We start from the raw sequence: 22,300 nt of genomic DNA, 5'->3' as shown, positions 1-22,300 counted from the left end.
CTTCAAAAGGTGATGGTATTAAAACCAAATAGTTAACAATTATTTAACAATCCCTTGAAAACGGCACACAGTTGTCAATGGTTTTAGCAGAGCTGGGGAGCTGGGGACTCCTTGACCCCCAGCCGGCAAATTGCACCTTATTGTGACGTTGTAGTGATATTGACTCATTCACACCATGTCCCTCAAATATTTATTCTGTTGACTGTTAAACTATGATTAATTGAGGACAACCACAGCAAACACCTTCATTGAGATTAATCATCTGAATGGAGGGATTAGGGTTTGACTGGTGATGTCAAGTAAATTAGCATGCTTTGCTTAGGCTAGGATAATGGATTGATAATAGCTCCCTCTGTTCTCTCTCACCGTCCTGCCCTGGATCGATGAGATGCAGTAGCAGTGTAATTAGCTGACGAGAACTCCACTGCCCTTAATTCATCCCTGGGTTCAAATACTATTTGAAAGAATTTAATATACTTTATCTTTGCTAGATTGCACCCACCTGTCACTCCAAGCAGACTAGAGCAAATGTTCAAATTATTGTTGTGGTGCCCAACAATAACTGGTTGAACAGTTGGAGAAGAGGGCTGATAAAGATCAGACAGAGTAATGTAATCCCTTATTGTGATTGGCTGGAGATTAAAATAAAAATTTGACCTCTTCTCAGATTCAGGCACAACTAATGAAGAGTAGAAGGTCACTTTAATTTGTTTTATTTCACCTTTATTTAACCAGGTAGGCCAGTTGAGAACAAGTTCTCATTTACAAGCTGATGCTTAAAGTTAGTGAGGGAGATATACAGTGGGGAGAACAAGTTTTTGATAAACTGCCGATTTTGCAGGTTTTCCGACTTACAAAGCATGTAGAGGTCTGTAATTTTTTATCATAGTTACACTTCAACTGTGAGAGATGGAATCTAAAACAAAAATCATGAAAATCACATTGTATGATTTTTAAGTAATTAATTTGCATTTGTAAGTCTCCAACTTCAGCGATTTTTGCAATTCGTTAGTCATTGGCAGCAGAGAACTGGCAGGAAAGGCGACGAAAGTAGGAGTTGGCTTTGGGGCTGACCGTAGAGATATACCTGTTGGAGTGTGTGCTACGGGTGGGTGTTGTTATGTTGACCAGTGAGCTTATAGATGACCTGGAGCCAGTGGGTCTGGCAACAAATATGTAGTGAGGGCCAGCCGAGGAGAGCATACCAGTCGCAGTGGTGGGTGGTATATGGGGATTTGGTGACAAAACGGATGGCACTGTGGTGGACTGCATCCAGTTTGCTGAGTAGAGTGTTGGAGGCTATCTTGTAAATGACATCGCCGAAGGCGGATCGGTAGGATAGTCAGTTTTATGAGGGTATGTTTGGCAGCGTGAGCGAAGGAGGCTTTGTTGCAAAATGACTGTGCTCTTCAAAAGGTGATGATATTAAAACCACTTGAAAACGGCACGCTGTTGTCAATGGTTCTAGCAGAGCTGGGGGACTCGTTGGAAGCCGATGCTAGATCGGCTCCTTGGAAGCCGATGCTAGATTTAATATGAGTCTGGAAGGAGTTTACAGTTGTCCACATAGTCAGAACCATCCAGAGTAGTGATGCTAGTTGGGCAGGCAGGTGTGGGCAGCGATCGGTTGAAGAGCATGCATTTAGTTTTACTAGGGCTTAAGAGCAGTTGAAGGCCATGGAAGGAGCATTATATGGCATTGAAGCTCGTCTGGAGGTTTGTTAACACAGTGTCCAAAGAAGGGCCAGATGTATACAGAACGGTGTCGTCTGCGTAGAGGTGGATCAAGGAATCACCTGCAGCAAGAGTGACATCATCATCACTAACTCACTACACTCGCTCCCGAAAATGTTCCCAAAAAATACCCCAAAATTCTTATATACATTTATTATATCAAATTATTATAGAATTTTTTTATTGGGTTTTCCCCAAGTAAGAGTAGTGCTCCGCCACTATGTAAAGATTACAGAGGAAACTGATATTTAGTAATGATAGAGAAACTCTTTGATCGCCAAAGACGTTGTGAATTTCGAAACAGGCCGTTCATAAATTCAGAGCGTTATAATGTACCTCATTGAATTCAGAGCATTTTCGCAGTAAGGCTATCGCGACAGAGCACACTCAGGATAGACACAGAGTGCACCCCGACTATAGTGTTGTCCAATCATACAAACTTTGTGTAGCGGCAGTTAAACAAAAGTCAAATGACCAAATTTTCTAAACAGCTTCAACAAATGACAGAATATCTCCTATATTTAGCCAAATCAAATTAATTATTATATAGATTGAAGATCGGCTCATGAATAACAGGGAAATAAAGAGATTAAATAGCGAAGGAACTTAAAACTTCTTATGGTATAGGGGACGCTCAAGGAAAATGCAGCGCGGCAAATTCAAATAAAATTATATAAAAATCAAACTTTCATTAAATCGCACATGTAAGATACTAAATTAAAGCTACACTCGTTGTGAGATTTGAAAAAGGCTTTTCGGCAAAAGCATAAGAAGCTATTATCTGATGATAACACAACAGTAAACAATGAGGATAGCATATTTCAACCCTGCAGGTGCTACACAAAACGCAGAAATAAAATATAAAACATGCCTTACCTTTGACAGGCTTATTTTGTTGGCACTCCAATATGTCGCATAAGCATCACAATTGGTCCTTTTGTTCGATTAATTCCGTCCATATATATCCAAAATGTAAATTTATTTGGCGCGTTTGATCCAGAAAAAAAACAGCTTCCAAATTGCGCACCGTCACTACAAAATATTTCAAAAGTTGCCTGTAAACTTTTCCAAAACATTTCAAACTACTTTTGTAATACAACTTTAGGTATTTTTAAACGTTAATAATCGATCAAATTGAAGACTGGTTTATCTGTGTTCAATACAGGAAGACAACAAACCAAGCTACTTTTCAAGTCTTGTGCAACTCTCAACAGTGTTACGCAGTTCCTAGATGGCCATACTTCTTCATTGCACAAAGGAATAACCTCAACCAAATTCCAATGACTGGTGACATCCAGTGGAAGCGGTAGGAACTGAAAAGAAGTTCCTAAGAAATATTGTTTCCCAATGAGAAATCAATGAACAGACAGAGACCTAAAATGAAATACATTCTGAACGGTTAGTCCTCTGGGTTTTGCCTGCTACATAAGTTCTGTTATACTCACAGACATGATTCAAACTGTTTTAGAAACTTCAGAGTTTTTTCTATCCAAATCTACTAATACTATGCATATCTTATATTCTTGGCATGAGTACCAGGAAGTTGAAATTGGGCACGCTATTTATCCAAAAGTGAAAATGCTGCCCACTATACCTTAAGAAGTTAATGGGGACCAACTTTGTTTTAAACATATCCATATATACTCTTATACCGTTTGTTGATCACATTCTCGGCCGAAGCTCTCATAACGGCAGCAAGTAGGGGAGACCGGGGATGGTTGTAACACTTAGCATTTTTTGTCAATTTCTCAGAGATTGAACTACTACATTCAAAATGTGTGTGTGAGGGGTGTGTGTGTGTGTGTGCGCCTGATTAACCCTCTATTAACTTCTCAACTGAATGTGTGTGCGTGTTTGTAATTAGCTAGTTTCAATTTTAGCTACATATTAAAACTTTATCATTGCTAAATTACATGAAATATATAAAGACACACTGGTCATTAACCAGGTAAATGTTTGGTGAATCTAACTACAAGGCAGGTGATGCCATCACAAAAAAAAAAAACATTCTTACCTCAAAATGTGCAGAGTCTTGCTTCTTCACGTGAGTGTTGATGCATCGTGTACGCTAATAAAATGGGAAGCAAGTACAGGGAGTGAATTTAATAAATAAACGAACATGGAACAAAAAAAACCACGAGAAATGTACAGACATGAAACATATATCCAGAATCAATAACGCCTGAGTGTAACGGTCATCTAATGAAGAAGGATCGGACCAAAGCGCAGCGTAGTAAGTGTTCATGATTGTATTTACTTCTGAACACTAGAACAAAATTACAAAGTCCTGTCAGGTGCAGAACACTAAACACAGGTGGGAAAAGGCTACCTAAGTATGGTTCCCAATCAGAGACAACGATAGACAGCTGTCCCTGATTGAGAACCATACCGGGCCAAAACAAAGAAATTCAAAACATAGACAAATTAACATAGAATGCCCACCCAAATCACACCCTGACCAAACCAAAATAGAGACACAAAAAGCTCTCTAAGGTCAGGGCGTGACACTGAGTAAAGAACCTGTCACGTTCGTAATAAGGACGGGACCAAGGCGCAGCGTGATTGAAGTTCCACACCTTTATTATGGTGAAACTTTAAACAAAAACAATAAACCAATAACGAAACGTGAAAGTAGTGGTGCACATGCACAAACACAAAACAATATCCCACAAACACAGATGGGAGAAATGGCTACCTAACAATGATCCCCAATTAGAGGCAACGATTACCAGCTGCCTCTAATTGGGAACCATACAAAACACCAACATAGAAATGTTGAGCTAGACCACCCCCTAGTCACGCCCTGACCTACTACACCATAGAGAACCAAGGGCTCTCTATGGTCAGGGCGTGACAGAACCAAAGGGAGTGACAGATATAGGGGAGGTAATCAGGAGGGTGATGGAGTCCAGGTGAGTCTCATGAGGCGCAGGTGCACGTAACGATGGTGACAGGTGTGCATAATGAGAACTGGCGACAACAAGCGCCAGAGAGGGGGAGCGGGAGTAGATGTGACAGTACCCCCTCCCTGACGCGTGGCTCCAGCCACAGGACGCCAAACTCTACTGAGGCGCGGGAACCCGTAGAAACGGCTGAGGTGCAGGAACCCATAGGTCCGGCTGAGGCTCGGGAGCCCGTAGAGCCGGCTGAGGTGCGGGAGCCTGACAAGCCAACCGAGGTTTGAGAACCTGACGAGCCAACCGAGACTTGAGAACCTGACGAGCCAACCGAGGCTTGAGAACCTGACGAGCTAACCGAGGCTTGAGAACCTGACGAGCCAACCGAGGCTTGAGAACCTGACGAGCCAACCGAGGCTTGAGAACCTGACGAGCCAACCGAGGCTTGAGATCCTGACGAGCCAGCTTTTGCAATGGAAGCCTGATGAGCCAACCATGGCTTGTGAACCTATCATATTAGCTGAGGTATGGAAGCTGGTCGAGCCAGCTGAGGCATCCCCGGTTGCGTCGGCAGCGGCCCATGGACCCGGCATCACCTGAGGTGTTATACTGTAATGTGTATGCTAATAAACAGAAGCAAGTACAGGGAGTGAATTTAATAAATAAATGTACATGGAAGAAAACAAAAAACATGAGTAGTGTACAGACATGAAGCACTGGAACAGAAACAATAACGCCTGAGAAAGGAACCAAAGGGAGTGACAGATATAGGGGAGGTAATCAGGAAGGTGATGTCTCATGAGGCGCAGGTGCGCGTAACGCTGGTGACAGGTGTGCGTAATAATGAGAACTGGCGACCACGAGTGCCAGAGAGGGAGAGCGGGAGTACACGTGACAGTTGAGGACTAGCCTGTTCCTGATCGGAGATATTGAGTGTTATAACTATCCCGTGTTACAACCATCCCGAGTCTGCTCGATGAGGAAAATGATATAGCAGTATTTTGACATGCATAGGTGAGAGACGTGCTTTGATAATGCAATCTATTGATTACAGAAGGAAAGGAATTTTCATGCGAGACAGAATTTAGGATTTGGGGTTTCAGTGGGATTGGGACTGGATAGGAAAATAGCCTAAACTCTAAAACAGGATAGAATTTTCTCTCATTGCTCTCTGAATTGTTAACAACCTTTATGTCTGTGAGAGAAATGCCTTTGTAGTGAATTGTGCATAGGCCTATCAAATGTGTGACTATCTGAAGAGTCACAATGACAGCTCAAAGTGGCACAGGTTCTTTTATAGGCTGTAGGGGTTTCCTATAGGGTTTATTAACTGCATTCAGGTCGTGTGTGCAGTCCGGCAATATCAATTATGTGTGTGTGAAGTAAATACACTACGCTAAAGGCTTTGCAATGAAAGTTTTTGCTAATCTGTTTTGTACTTTGTGGAATTGCATTAGTGGCGACATTGTAATTGTCATAAATATTTTGGGGTAAATGTAAAGAGTGTTCCCGGTCACCCATGTTAATCCCTACTCACCACATATTTCAATATAACTCCTAATTCATCTCTTGCTCTCTCTAACCATGTGTTTCCATGTTATGTTACAGAGATGTATGCACCAGCCCCCACCAACATGCCCATTGAGAAGACAGACCAGCACAGAGGTAGGAAGCAGCACCAGCCTGCCTGGCCCACCCACAGTGAGAACGACATCATGCCCCAGTTCAAAGGTCAGAGTTCAAATCAAACACTTCCTTGTCTGAAAAAGAGACACGTGTCCACACAGCATGCACTCACACACACACAAACACACTGTCTGTCTCCTCAGTGCTGCTGTAGCTGCTAAATGTTTCTGCTGTCGTCCATACTGTGCCTTCGTAAAGTATTCAGACCCCTTGACATTTTTCACATTTTGTTACTTTACAACTTTAGTCTAAAATTGATTAAATTGTATTTTTTTCTCATCAATCTACACACAATAACCCATAATGACAAAGCAAAAATTGGTTTCATTCCAAGGTTTTACTTTATTTTTCAATTTTCTACATTGTAAAATCATGAAGACATCAAAACTATGAAATAACGTAGTAACCAAAACAATTGTTAAACAAATCACAATATATTTGAGATTCTTCAAAGTAGCCACCCTTTGCCTTGATAACAGCTTTGCACACTCTTGGCATTCTCTCAACCAGCTTCATGAGGTAGTCACCTGGAATGCATTTCAATTAGCAGGTGTGCCTTGTTAAGTTAATTTGTGTAATTTCTTTCAGTCTTAATGCGTGGGGGGGGGGGGGGGGTCAGGAAGTCCAGGAACCAGTTGCACGGGGCAGGGTCGAGACCCGGGGTCCTGAGTTTGGAGGGTACTATGGTGTTAAATGCTGAGCTGTAGTCGATGAACAGCAATCTTACATAGGTATTCCTCTTGTCCAGATGGGTTAGGGCAGTGTGCAGTGGGATTGCGATTGTGTCGTCTGTGGGCCTATTGGGGCGTTAAGCAAATTGGAGTGGGTCTAGGGTGTCAGGTAGGGTGGAGGTGATTTGGTCCTTGACTAGTCTCACAAATCACTTCATGATGACGGAAGTGAATGCTACGGGGCGATAGTCATTTCGCTGAGTTACCTTAGCTTTCTTGGGAAAGGAACAATGGTGGCCCTCTTGAAGCATGTGGGAACAGCAGACTGGGATAAGGATTGAGGATGTCCGTAAACACACCAGCCAGCTGGTCTGCGCATGCTCTGAGGACGTGGCTAGGGATGCCATCTGGGCCGGCATCCTTGCGAGGGTTAACACGTTTAAATGTTTTACTCACATTGGCTGCAGTGAAGGAGAGCCCGCAGGTTTTGGTAGCAGGCCGTGTCGGTGGCACTGTATTGTCCTCAAAGCGAGCAAAGAAGTTGTTTAGTTTGTCTGGGAGCAAGACATCGTGGTACGCGACAGGACTGGTTTTCTTTTTGTAGTCCGTGAATGACTGTAGACCCTGCCACATACCTCTCGTATCTGAGCCGTTGAATTGCAAATCTACTTTGTCTCTATACTGATGCTTAGCTTGTTTGATTGCCTTGCGGAGGGACTAGCTACACTGTTTGTATTCGGTTATGTTTCCGGTCACCTTGCCCTGATTAAAAGCAGTGGTACGGGCTTTCAGTTTTGCGCGAATGCTGCCATCCATCCACGGTTTCTGGTTGGGGAAGGTTTTTATAGTCGTTGTGGGTACAACATCACGATGCACACTAAACTCGCTCACCGAATCAGCGTATTCATCAATGTTATTGTCCGACGCTATGCGGAACATATTCCAATCCACGTGATCGAAGCAATCTTGAAGCATGGAATCCGATTGGCCAGACCAGAGTTGAACAGACCTGAGCACGGGTGTTTCCTGTTTTAGTTTCTGTCTAGTTTCTGGCTGGGAGCAACAAAATGGAATCGTGGAAGTTAGAGTAACAATGATCCAGGGTTTTGACAGCCTGGGTCGTGAATTCTGATAATTGCTGGTAGAATTTAGGGAGCCTTGGTTTCAGATTAGCCTTGTTAAAATTCCCAGCTACAATAAATGCAGTCTCAGGATATGTGTTTTCCAGTTTACATAGAGTCCAATTAAGTGTTTTCAGGGATGTCGATGTGTCTGCTTGGGGGGGGGGGGATATACACGACTGTGATTATAATCGAAGAGAATTCTCTTGGTAGATAATACGGTCGGCATTTGAATGTAAGGAATTCTAGGTCAGGTGAATAAAAGGACTTGAGTTCCGGTATGTTGTTATGATCAACACCACGTCTTGTTAATCATAAGGCATACACCCCTGCCCTTCTTCTTACCAGAGAGATGTTTGTTTCTGTCAGGTGGCTGTACCGACTCTGATAACATATCCCGAGTGAGCCATGTTTCTTTGAAACAAAGACAGTTACAATCTCTGATGTCTCTCTGGAAGGCAACCCTTGCTCGGATTTCATCTACCTTGTTGTCAAGAGACTGGACATTGGCGAGTAGTATACTCGGGAGCAGTACACAATGTGCCCATCTACGGAGCCTGACCTAAAGACCACTCCGTCTGCCCCTTCTGTGGCGCAGTTGTTTTGGGTCGCCGGTTGGGATCCGATCCATTGTCCTGGGTGGTGGACCAACCAGAGGATCCGCTTCGGAAAAGTCGTATTCCTGGTCGCAATGTTGGTAATTTGACGTTGCTCTTATATCCAATAGTTCCTCCCGGCTGTATGTAATAAAACTTAAGATTTCCTGGGGTAACAATGTAAGTGTCAATGGTGTATTGGAGGCAAAGTCAGGCACAGGAGAGCAGAGTATAATGAACAGGCACACTTTTATTATAGTTCCAAAAACGAGAGCACTACATAAATCATACTCACTCAAAAAACGGAACATAAAAGTAAAGCGCGTAAACTAACACCACATAACATGAAACAATTACACACAAACATGATGGGAAACAGAGGGTTAAATACAAGTAGATTGATTGGGGAAATGAAAACCAGGTGATTATGGAAACAAGACAAGACAAATGGACATATGAAAAATGGAGCGGTGATGGCTAGAAAGCCGGTGACATCAATCGCCGAACGCCGCCCGAACAAGGAGAGGAGCCGACTTCGGCGGAAGTCGTGACTGTACCCCCCCCCCCCTTGACGCGCGGCTCCAGCGGCTCGCCGACACTGGCCTCGAGGATGACCCGGAGGACGAGGTGCAGGGCGATCCAGCCGGCGACGGTGAAACTCCCGCAGCAGTTCAGGATCCAAAACATCTGCAACCGGAACCCAGTACCTCTCCTCCGGTCCGTACCCCTCCCACTCCACGAGGTACTGAAGGCCCCCCACCCGACGCCTCGAATCCAGGATGGAACGAACGATGTACACCGGGGCCCCCTAAATGCCCAAAGGGGGTGGAGGGACCTCGTTCACCCTCAGGACTTTAAATGGCCCCACAATCCACGGACCCAGCTTCCGGCAGGGCAGGGCAGGTTACGGGTCGAGAGCCAGACCCGGTCCCCCGGTGCGAACACCAGGGTCTCACTGCGGTGACGGTCCGCACTGGCTTTCTGGCGACGCATGCCTCTCTGGAGATGGACACGGGCGGCCTCCCATGTTTCCTCCGCGCCTAAATCAGTCATCCACTGCAGGAGTCTCGGTCTGACCCTGATGCCACGGTGCTAGAACCAGCTGGTACCCCAATACGTACTGAAAGGGGGAGAGGTTAGTGGAGGAGTGACGAAGCGAGTTCTGTGTCATCTCGGCCCAGGGCACAAACGCTGCCTACTCCCCTGGCCGGTCCTGGCAATAGGACCGCAGAGACCTGCCCACATCCTGGTTGACTCTCTCTACCTGCCCATTACTCTCGGGGTGAAAAACTGAGGTAAGGTTAATCGAGACCCCCAAACGTTCCATAAACGCCTTCCAAACTCTCGACATGAACTGGGGACAACGATCCAACACTATATCCTCTGGCACCCCATAGTGCCGGAAGACATGTGTAAACAGTGCCTCCACAGTCTGTAGGGCCGTAGGGAGACCAAGCAGAGGGAGGAGACGACAGGACGACAGGAAAACGATCCACAACGACCAGGATCTTGTTATTTCCCTGTGAGGGAGGAAGATCCGTTAGTAAATCCACTGCCAAATGTGACCAAGGTCGTTGTGGAACGGGTAAGGGATGTAACTTACCTCTGGGCAGGTATCTTGGAGCCTTACACTGGGCACACACCGAGCAGGAGTGGACATAAACCTTCACTTCCTTAGCCAAAGTGGGCCACCAGTACTTCCCAGTCAGACAGCGCACCGTCCGACCGATCCCCGGATGACCAGAGGAGGGAGACGTGTGGGCCCAGGAGATGGACAGCATGTGTGGGCCCAACTGGTCATGGACAGCAGACGGAACGTACATATGCTCAACAGGACACTGGAGGGGAGCGGGCTCTGTACGCTTGAGCGGGCCTGCTCAATGTCCGCATCCAGATCCCACACAACCGGCGCTACCAGGCAGGAGGCCATGGGCCGCTCCTCTGTGTCATACAGCCGGGACAGTGTGTCTGCCTTCTTATTCTGGGAACCTGGTCTGTAGAATAGGGTAAACACAAAATGGGTAAAGAACATGGCCCACCTTGCCTGACGAGGATTCAGTCTCCTTGCTGCCCGGATGTACTCCAGGTTGCGGTGGTCAGTCCAGATGAGAAAAGGGTGTTTAGCCCCCTCAAGCCAATGTCTCCACTCTTTCAAAGCTTTAACCACAGCCAACAACTCCCGGTCCCCCACATCATAGTTACACTCTGCTGGGCTGAGCTTCTTCGAGAAGAAAGCACAGGGGCAGAGTTTCGGGGGCATGCCTGAGCGCTATGAGAGCATGGCTCCTATCCCAGCCTCAGACGCATCCACCTCCACTATGAATGCCAAAGAGGGATCCGGATGGGCCAGCACTGGAGCCGAAGTAAACAGAGCTCTTAGTTGCCCAAAAGCCCTGTCTGCCTCAGCCGACCACCGCAACCTTTCAGGACCCCCCTTCAGCAGTGAGGTAATGGGCGCAGCAACCTGGCCAAAACCCCAGATAAATCTCCAGTAGTAATTGGCAAACCCTAAAAATCACTGCACCTCCTTTACCGTGGTGGGAGTCAGCCAATTACGCACGGCTGCAATGCGGTCACTCTCCATCTCCACCCCTGATATGGAAATGCGATACCCTAGGAAGGAGACGGCCTGCTGAAAGAACAGGCATTTCTCAGCCTTGACGTTCAGGTCATGCTCCAACAGTCATCCAAGTACCTTGCGCACCAAGGACACATGCTCGGCGTGTGTAGCGGAGTCAATCTGAATGTCATCGATATACACCACTCGTGCAGGTCCCTGAAAATCTTGTCTACAAAGTATTGGAAAACTGATGGAGCATTCATCAACCCGTACGGCATGACGAGGTACTCATAATGCCCTGTGGTGGTACAGAATGCTGTCTTCCACTCGTCTCCCTCCCGGATACGCACCAGGTTATACGCACTCCTGGGATCCAGTTTCGTGAAGAAGCGCGCCCCATGCATTGATTCAATCGCCATGGCGATAAGAGGTAGAGGGTAACTGTACCTTACCGTGATTTGATTAAGACCTCTATAGTCAATGCACAGGCGTAAACATCCATCTTTCTTCTTCACAAAAAAGAAACTTGAGGAGGCGGGTGAATGTGAATGTACCCCTGACGCAGGGATTCAGAGACATATGTATCCATAGCCACCGTCTCTGCTTGCGACAGGGGATACACGTGACTCCTGGGAAGCGCAGCGTTTGCCAGGAGATTTATCGCACAATTCCCCCTTCGATGAGGTGGTAATTATTTTTACAGAAGGCGAGAGCCAAAACGGCATATTCTGGGTGATGTGCACGGTGGAGACCTGGTCTGGACTTTCCACCGTGGTAACACCAACGGAAACCCCTACACACCTCCCTGGGCACTCTCGCAACCACCCCGTGAGAGCCGTCTGTTGCCAGGAAATAGCGGGGTTATGCAGAGCCAAGGAAGGCCTAGTACCACAGGAAACACAGGAGAGTCAATGAGAAAGAGACTGATTCTCTCCTTATGATTACCCTGCATAACCATGGCCAAGGAGATGGTGGCCTCCTTGATTAGCCCGGACCCTAAAGGTCGACTATCTAGAGCGTGTACCGGGAAGGGTCTAACTATAGGAAAAATGAGGATCCCTAACCTAACGGCTAATGCTCCGTTGATAGAATTCCCAGCTGCGCCTGAATCAACGAGCGCCTTATGCTGGGAATGTGGGGAAAACTCAGGGAAACGAACAGGCACAAATGCAGAAATGTTTTGGTACCCTTCCCCAGATCTGTGCCTCAACACAACCCTGTCTCGGAGCGCAACAATTCCTTCGACCTCATGGCTTGGTTTTTGCTCTGACATGCACTGTCAACTATGGGAACTTATATAGACAGGTGCCTTTCCAAATCATGTCCAATCAATTTAATTTACCACAGGTGGACTCAAACCAAGTTGTAGAAACATCTCAAGGATGATCAATGTATTAAAGATGGCGCCGAAGAACATGGATGATGTTCTACATTCTCCCAACCAATTGTTTTATTAGTTTTTTTGCATTTTGTGTAACTTATTTTTTCAACATCCTCCCGGACACCCTAGACCCACTCCAATCCGCATACCGCTCTAACAGATCCAAAGATGATGCAATCTCAATCGCACTCCACACTGCCCTTTCTCACATAGACAAAAGGAACACCTATGTGAGAATGCTGTTCATTGACTACAGCTCAACGTTCAACACCATAGTGCCCACAAAGCTCATCACTAAGCTAAGGACTCTGGGACTTAACACCTCCCTCTGCAACTGGATCCTGGACTTCCTGACAGGCCACCCAAGGTGGTAGGAGTAGGCAACACCACGTCTGCCACACTGATCCTTAACAATGGAGCCCCTCAGGGGTGTGTGGTTAGTCCCCTCCTGTACTCCCTGTTCACCCACGACTGCGTGGCCAAACACGACTCCAACACCATCATTAAGTTTGCTGACAACACAACAGTGTTAGTCCTGATCACCAACAATGATGAAAGGAGGCCTATAGGGAGGAGGCCAGAGAACTGGCACTGTGGTGCCAGGACAATAACCTTTCACTCAATGTGAGAAAGACTAAGAAGCTGATCGTGGACTACAGGAAAAGGTGGCTGAACAGGCCCCCATTAGCGGGTCGAGAACAGGCCCCCATTAGCATGGTCCAAACATACCAAGACAGTTGTGAAGAGTGCACGACAAAACCTTTTCCCCCTCAGGAGACTGAAAAGATTTGGCATGGGTCCCCAGATCCTCAAAAAGTTCTACACCTGCACCATCGAGAGCATCTTGACTGGTTGCATCACCTCCTGGTATGGCAACTGCTCAGCATCTGACATAAGGCGCTACAGAGGGTAGTGCGAACGGCCCAGTACATCACTCGGGCCAAGCTTCCTGCCATCCAGGACCTATATAATAGGCAGTGTCAGAGGAAAGCCCATACAAATGTCAGAGACTCCAGTCACCCAAGTTATAGACTGTTTTCTCTGCTACCTCACGGCAAGAGGCTCCTCAATAGCTTCTACCCCCAAGCCATAAGACTGCTGAATAATTCATTAAATTGCCACCGGACAATTTACATTGACCTCCCCTCCCTTTTGTACACTGCTGCTACTCGCTGTTTATTATCAATGCATATTCACTTCACCCCCCACCTACATGTACAAATTACCTCAACTAACCTGTACCCCTGCACACTGACTCGGTACCGGTGCCCCCTGTATATAACCTCAGTATTGTTTTTCTTATTGTGTTACTTTTTTATTGTTACTTTTTATTTTAGTCTACTTGGTAAATATTTTCTTAACTCTTCTTGAACTGCACTGTTGGTTAAGGGCTTGTAAGTAAGCATTTCAGAGTAAAGTCTGCACTTGTTGTATTCGGAGCATGTGACAAATAAAGTTTGCTTTGATTTGGAAACAGGATGCAGCTGAGCTGAGTATTTCTGTTTTTTACTCTTAATATATTTGCAAACAATTCTACTAACGTTTTCGCTTTATCATTATGGGGTATTGTGTGTAGATTGCAGAGGACTTTTTATAATAAGGCTGTAACTTACAGCGTAGCACAATGTGGAAAAAGTCTAGGCGTCTGAATACTTTCCGAAGGCACATATGTAACTCTTCATCTCCCCACTTGGAGCAGAGTCTGCTGTTTCATTTTAACTGCTACATATGAAGGCAAATCTTACATGAAACCAATTGCCAGTTAATGAATAATATATAAACATCTCGTGATACAGACTTTTAGGTGTGTCATAATGTTTGTGTGCTGCCTCTTTCATAGGGAACTTTGGTAGTCTCCAAATGCCCTACCTGGATGGGAAGACCCCAGTTCCCAGAGAAGACACCACACTGCCCTCTGTGGCATGGGTGGCACTGCCCATCATCATGATGCTGTTCACCATCACAGCTCTTCTCTTCATTAACCAGAAGAAGCAGTGGATCCCCGTTCTCTGCTATCGCACCCCAACTAAGGTAAGGGGTGCCATTCCCCACATTTACAGTATGCCTTGTTGGTTTCTGTACTGCTTTGTTGTTGTTGTAATATAGTTGATGGTCTAAAATGCCAGAGATTATCACATCAGCAGCTTGTGGAGATGCATACTTGATCAATGTCTATACATTTGAATCTTGAAATAATTTAATGAAAAAAAAAAGTTGTGCTATTACATAGAATGATTACATTGCCTAGCTTTGTAGTAATGATGAGCAGCAAATTCTGCCTTTACTGTATGTATACAGCCTGAAACGAGCCTTATTGAGAAATATAATATAGTATAAATATATAAATGAAATCTAAAGCTCTGAGCCTAACTAGAGTGTGATCTGTGGAAGTAACTAACTGTATGTGTGTGTGTGTGTCCCCTGCAGCCCACTTGCCTCAACAACCAGCTGGTATATGTGGATTGCCAGAAAGGCACCAAGGTGCAGGTGGACAGTTCGCAGCGCATGCTCCGGATCGCTGACCCTGACTCCAGGTACAGCGGTTACTACAGCATGCAGAAACAAAACAACCTCAACAACCTGCAGGCTGACAATTTCTACCAGACTCAGTGAGACAGAGAGACTGGCCTGGCCTCGCCTCGTGTCCAACACTCAGCAGTCAGCAAGCAGCCAAAATGAGAGAGAGAGAGAGAGAGAGCGCATTACCTACAGTACCGTCACAACAACTATTACTTAACACAGACGGATGGAAAAATGATACCAAACCTATCAATGACAAAATAACTAGGATGAATAACGAATCAAACAAAATATAATGATGATGATTTTAAACTACAGCTAACATAATGGAAGAACCAGAATCTAGACTTTTCCTAGATTATTATTCAACTTCTTTTTGCCAGTGAGTGTTACACGTGTGTTTGGTGTGTGTGATGGAGGCGTGCTTCTGTATGTGGGTCTTTGTGAATGTGTGTGTGAGTGTGTGTTTAAAGTTAGATATACATCTTTGCGATGAGGAAAAAGTGGGTATTTTTCAAAGTATGGTATTTTCCTGCATTCCTGCTTCCTTGAAAAAGGCCTTTGAAGAGATAAACAGAATAATTCAAGCTAGTGTTTTCTGTTGAACACTGAACTTTTAGAACCAAAGCTCTGCTGACTGTATGTCGTATCAAAACACACCCTGTAAGAGAGATGCTAGAGGAACACTGTGGCCAGTCTGATCTGAGCCGTGGCAGGACGGACTGACGACTGCCAGACTCTATGTGGCACTGAGCCGAAAGAGAGAGAATGAGAGAAAGAAAGAGTTCAGATACCGTAGACCCCGTCACAGACAGACCTCAGATGAGCACCTCTCTCAGGTCTGTTCAAGCTGGACTATTGCTCTCTTCTTGCCTTCCTCTTTCCTCACCTTCTTTGAAAACGTTGACATTGGTTTGCTGTCTTGTTTTCCCTCTGTGGAACGTCACCTGTTGGATAGAAGGTGGAAAGGAAGAAGACGCTTCATTCACTCCATTTCTTTTCCTTTGATATTCTGCTCAACATGTATAAGTGTTATTTTCCTGGTCACTTTTAATTCTCCATAATCTTTTGGCTAAATGTATTTAACAACAAAGGGCAGGCTGACGCTGACTTTCACACACTGCAAACAATGGTGTCTTTTATTTGGATAAAGAATAAATGTGTTTGGGTTGATAAAGGCAGGATGAAGCTACCCACTGGGCACATATGTCTATTCCACGTTGGTTCAATGTAATGTCATTGAAATGACGTGGCAGCAACGTTGATTTAACCAGTGTGTGCCCAGTGGGTCGTGTAGTTCTTGAGGATTTAGGATTTGAGCATATGCTTTACAAGCTTTTCTGCTTTGTTTCTGTACGTCCTGTTTTACATGGAGTTGCACACACATAGGGAGACTATTTAGCTCCTTTAGGAAACACTGAGGATACAAGAAAACATAGAATCAACGAATATGTTCAAATGTGTTTTCTCTCGGGGTTCTCTGAGGACGAGCTATATTAAAGTAGCTCTGATGTTTTTCTCCTTTTGTCTTACTGGCTGTAAGACTAACAGTCTCCTCTTCTCGATATTACCCAAGCACCTTTGTCTTCATTTATTCATTGCAAAACATTATACAGTTGGAACACGTATGTACATATTACTGCTGAAGATGAAAAATACATGAAATATTGTGTGACTATATACAGTATGTATGTGTCTATGTGTATGTTGTTTATTCATATATGTACGTGTCAACCCACACATGCATGCACACATGATTTTTTCTTCACATGTACATTTCTCAATTCATTTCCTATTGAAGGTATTTATGATTGAGAAATAGATTTGATCTAATAATAGAAAACATGATGAGAACAAACATTTGCATTGATTTTTTGAAAAGAGGAGTGATAGAGACAGGACAGAAAAAACACAATCGTATTCAATCTGTTTTTCCCTCATTTATTTGATGTCATTTTTTTAAGAAAAAAAATAATTGTCTATGAGGGCTTTGTTTGATTGGTCTGTGAGTTCCCTATCTATTTGAGTCAATCAGTTTCCCTGAAAGAAGCAATGTCCAAAATGCCAACCAAATATAGACAAGTGAGTTCTGAGCTGAGCAGTACCAGGCTCTCTCAATCTGTTATTCTTCTCTTTCATTTGTCCTTTCTGAAGTCAAACTATTGAAAAGTGGGTGGACATAAGCTCTGGGAGAGAGGGTGGGATGGAGGAAGGTAGGGGTAGTAGTTGACTTTTATAGTTTGTCTTCAGTGTATCTTAGTCTGTCTGACAGAAATTTAACTAGAATCATACATCTTGGCACTTTTATATTGAAAATAACCTTTTTTGGTTAATTAAAAAAAAAAAAACTTTCATTGAAAGAGATGCCCTTGGTTTTTTCCTGAGCCCTGTCAGACCCAGTGTTACAGTTAGGTTCCAGTTGTTTCTGAATATTTGATCTACAAAACCTAAATTAACTTAGAACTCTCACGGTCATTGTATGCAGGCACTGCATTTCTGTTATAGGTGGGGATTTCTGGCAAGAACAAGAGGGGTAAATATTTACCTTTCAAAACATGAATTGCAGCTGAAGCTTGCTCTGTTTTCTCCTAACCTATATGTATTCTCCAGACATAGGAAAAACATACTCAAATCTACTATATAAACGACATGTACTGTATGTAAATGCTTTTTCAATGAAAGTTGATTGGTTTGATTCTCCAGCCATTATTTACAGGTCTGTCTATCATCTGGACACAAACCACAGGGAAACCTCACTTAAATACACAATCCACATCATTTCCAATCGGTGAAGTGATGGATCATAATAATTGATTTGATTAAGGACCATAAGTTCTATTATACTCGCATCACATTGACTGGCTGGGTTCATATGTGACTTGGCTCTATGTTGCAGGATGTGGTGCTACTTCCCCTACAGTATGGTTGAGTAACTTCATACAGGAATGCATCTTATTCACAATGGGTCTTACAGGGTGAAATCGTTGTATCTTTCAGTGCATCCTCCAAGTATTGTTGTAAATACTTGAGTATCACTTGCCAAAATAAACAAATAAAAACATTGTTGGAAAAGAAAGAGAGAGGGAAACAAATTAGATTTAATTTATTGTGTTAAATTACCTAAATAATTTATTAATGAGCAAGATAATTGAACATGAACATAATAGGCCTTAAGCGATGATGCAGCTGAAATTGTGAAACTATTTTAGTGTTGTGTCAGTCTTTCGAAGAGCATGTAAATAAGGTTGTACTTTAGGTAGGTGGAGAAGTTGGAGGATCACAAGCTTTCACATATTTTCTGTGTTTTTTATCACATGGACCTGATTTAGCCGAATCCCAGATCTGTTTGTGCTGTCTTGCCAACTCCTATGGTCATTGTCACGCAGTTTACTGTAACACAATGTGACAAAGAACATAGGAGTTGGATAGCTAGACAACACAAATTCATCTGATCAGGCTACATCTGCCTTGTCCAAGGAGCACAAAAGCCTGACACCCTGATGAGCATTTTCCTCTGTTCCAATAAAGATAGCCTATTGAGAGGGAAATATCTCTCTGTCCCCATTCTTTCCTGTTAACCATTTTATTTACACAACTGCCAATCCCCTTTAGAGTCTGAATATTACTGGTGTTTCATGCTTTTGTAAAAATAAAAAATATGTTGATATTGATAATGATGATATTGCAAAAACAAGATTTATTAAGAGGATAGATGAATATTTGACTGAATTTCCCGTAGCACAGCAGATTATCTTTTGCAAGTTCTTGTATTATTATTTTTTGTTTCTTTGCAGCACAATAAATCATTTGAAAACAGCTGTGTGGATCTTCCGTGCAATCATTATTAGTATTACTAGTACTGGTGTTGTCATTCTTACCTCTCAGGATCTGACACAAACCTGTCCATCTCCTCTGTGATTTCTCTTCAGGGATTTCTGCCTCAATCATGAAATGTCAATGGTGCACTTTTTTGGCTATTTTCTGCTTGAGGAAGAAATCTCTGTGGGTTTAGAGATAGAGGCTAGGTTCAATCAACAACAACAAACGTTCCACAGGAACAAAAACACCATTTCACCTGCAGCACTTTGAAAATATAACAGCAGGTCAACCCGTTTAGCGATGACTCACTCAGTAAGTGATGGCACCAAAACATTTTATCAGACCCAGCCAGCTGAGGCAGATAAATAATGTGTGACCACTTCCAGTTGTCTGCTAAGTGATACAGTACCTGGCCCTGTATGTCTCAGTTACCAAAAGCATAGCGCAAGGTAAAAGGTTCAACTCCAGCAAGGATTACTAACATACTGTATGCACACACTGTAAGTCACTTTGGATAAAAATAATATGATTTTCTGGTCAAAGCAACCCATAAGCCTTTATTTATATATGAATACATTTTCATACAGCAGTTTAAGGGGCTTTACACACAAGATAGAGATTTAGGTAGCTATAATGACCTTGGTACTCCATGTAGACTTTCCTCTAACATAAATATGTTCATAGGAATTGTTTCTCAGTTGCAACAATTAGAAATAACACTGAGTCAATAAATGAGATTCCATCTCTCATTTTTAACTGTATGCGGTAATGTACAGTATCCTCTCAGTAATGGACCAAAGTCAATGTCGGTATGTGGGTGGATAGGGTCTGGACAACAGGGTTCAATTACTATGTCACATTATCTGGTACTGTGCAGCACATGCACAAATGACCAGTACAAGCCACAGGGAGGAGACACAGAGCTTTTAGAGAACCATGATGGCACATCAAAATATCTGATATCCCTTTTCCAGTTCCTGTACCTTTTATACTTCATTCACATATGTCTACAGTTATCCCTTTAGGATTAGTTTGACTCATGCTCTGTTTACTACACATGTTAAGACATGACATATGTGACTGATTATGTTGTTGATAGTAAGACTAAGTCATTCATAACCTCAGTCACATCCATTCTAGGGAAAGGGAAATACCTACTCAGTTGTACCACTGAATGCATTCAACTGAAATGTGTCTTCTGCATTTAACCCAATTCCTCTGAACCAGAGAGGTGCGGGGATTGCCTTAATCGACATCCCTGTCTTTGGCACCCGGGGAACAGTGGGTTAACTGCATTGCTCAGAGGCAGAGCGCGATTCGATCAGCTGGGCAATTAGAGCCAGCAACCTTTCAGTTACTGGCCCAACGCTCTAACCACAAGGCTATTCGGTGATGATGATGTTGTATAAGTATATTGTTAAGTGTTGCCAAGTGGAATATAGCAGTCAGCCATCACAGAAGTTCTATATATTTTTTTTTTTACTGCAGTAATTTTTGAATGTATGGATAAATAAATATGTATTCTGTGCAAATGTGCCCAATATCTTCAGTGATTGTTAACTGTGTGTGCACATCCGTGCCTGTGTATATATATCTGTCTTCATCCGTGTGAGTAAGGGAGAGGAAGAGAGGAGAGGGGGTGGGTGTCGGTGACATAGCATGGCAACTCTACCTTTTTGACCATTTTCATTTTCATAATTGACCAGGCATGACAGAAATGTCCATCAACTAATCCTCTTATTCCATCCCTAATGCCGACTCTGTCACAGAAGCCCTTATGTTAATGTAACAAGGAGCTCAGCCTGGCAGTGAGTATAGTGTGTGTGTGTGTGTGTGTGTGTGTGTGTGTGTGTGTGTGTGTGTGTGTGTGTGTGTGTGTGTGTGTGTGTGTGTGTGTGTGTGTGTGTGTGTGTGTGTGTGTGTGTGTGTGTGTGTGTGTGTGTGTGTGTGTGTGTGTGTGTGTGTGTGTGTGTGTGCGCGCGCCAAGCCTCTCCCTCCCTACTGGCCAGAAAGTATTGGCTATAGCCGTGGGCAGCGCATGCAGTCTTGTGATAATATCTGTAAAATAATATTTTTTATCTCTAAACAAGAATCATGATTTGCAGAGAGATATTTTTGGACGTCTTATACATCTAAGTGGACTTATTTTGTGATTTCCAGCTAATGTGGTCAAGGATCAGCCCGAACAGTCAATGGACTTCCCTTTACATTCTTGTGAGTTGAAGAGAAGCTTCTTTGAAATCACGTTAAGTACGTAGTTTTACAATGCTAGTCATGGATTAGTTGGAAGTGCTCATTATAAACCACTACACTCACTTTAAACACACACATATACACTGATAATCCCCACAGCATCATACTGTGTTGAACGTGGTGAACCCCTTAGCTGATATTCTGACTGGTGCCTCGTATTCTTGGGTAGGATGCTACAAATTTGACACACCTGTACTTGGGAAGTTTCTCCCATTCTTCTCTGCAGATCCTCTCAAGCTCTGTCAGGTTGGATGGGGAGCGTCGCTGCACAGCTTTTTTCAGGTCTCTTCAGAGATGTTCGACTGGGTTCAAGTGCGGGCTTTGGCAAGGCCACTCCTGTATTGTCTTGGCTGTGTGCTTAGGGTCATTGTCTTGTTGGAAGTGGAACCTTTGCCCCAGTCTTTCCCTCGATCCTGACTAGTCTCCCAGTCCCTGCCGCTGAAAAATATCCCCACAGCATGGTGCTGCCACGACCATGCTTCACCGTAGGGATGGTGCCATGTTTCCTCCAGATGTGATGCTTGGCATTCAGGCCAAAGAGTTCAATCTTGGTTATATCAGACCAGAGAATCTTGTTTCTCATGGTTTGAGAGTCTTTAGGTGCCTTTTGGCAAACTCCAAGCGGGCTGTCATGTGCCTTTTACAGAGGAGTTGCTTCCGTCTGGCCATTACCAGAAAGACCTAATTGGTTGAGGGCTGCAGAGATAGTTGTCCTTCTGGAAGGTTCTCCCATCTCCACAGAGGAACTCTGGAGCAGTGTTCGAGGTCACCTCCATGACCAAGGCCCTTCTCCCCCGATTGCTCAGTCTGACCGGGCGGCCAGCTATAGAAAAAGTCTTGGTGGTTCCAAACTTCTTCCATTTAAGAATGATGGAGGCAACTGTGTTCTTGAGGACCTTCAATGCTGCATACATTTTTTTGGTACCCTTCCCCATTTCTGTGCCACGACACAATCCTGTCTTGGAGCTCTATCAAATCAAATCAAATTGCATTGATCACCTACACATGGTTAGCAGATATTAATGCGAGTGTAGCGAAATGCTTGTGCTTCTAGTTCCAACA

General features: G+C 44.0%; 1 protein-coding gene across 1 annotated transcript in view; it reads left to right on the top strand.

Annotated features, from left to right (window-relative positions):
- Positions 1–18,982, top strand: part of LOC110505725 (cysteine-rich motor neuron 1 protein) — a 172,824-nt gene extending 153,842 nt beyond the window's left edge. Inside the window, exons 15-17 of the mRNA XM_021585125.2 lie at positions 6,240–6,362; positions 14,487–14,677; positions 15,074–18,982. Of these exons, the coding sequence (XP_021440800.2) occupies positions 6,240–6,362; positions 14,487–14,677; positions 15,074–15,259 (500 nt within the window). The 3' untranslated portion in view covers positions 15,260–18,982. The remainder of the gene's footprint in view (positions 1–6,239; positions 6,363–14,486; positions 14,678–15,073) is intronic.
- Positions 18,983–22,300: the final 3,318 nt, after the last annotated feature.

The sequence above is a fragment of the Oncorhynchus mykiss genome, chromosome 25, assembly GCF_013265735.2.
Source record: "Oncorhynchus mykiss isolate Arlee chromosome 25, USDA_OmykA_1.1, whole genome shotgun sequence".
Taxonomy (NCBI): domain Eukaryota; kingdom Metazoa; phylum Chordata; class Actinopteri; order Salmoniformes; family Salmonidae; genus Oncorhynchus; species Oncorhynchus mykiss.
This window is presented reverse-complemented; position numbering and strand designations above follow the sequence as displayed.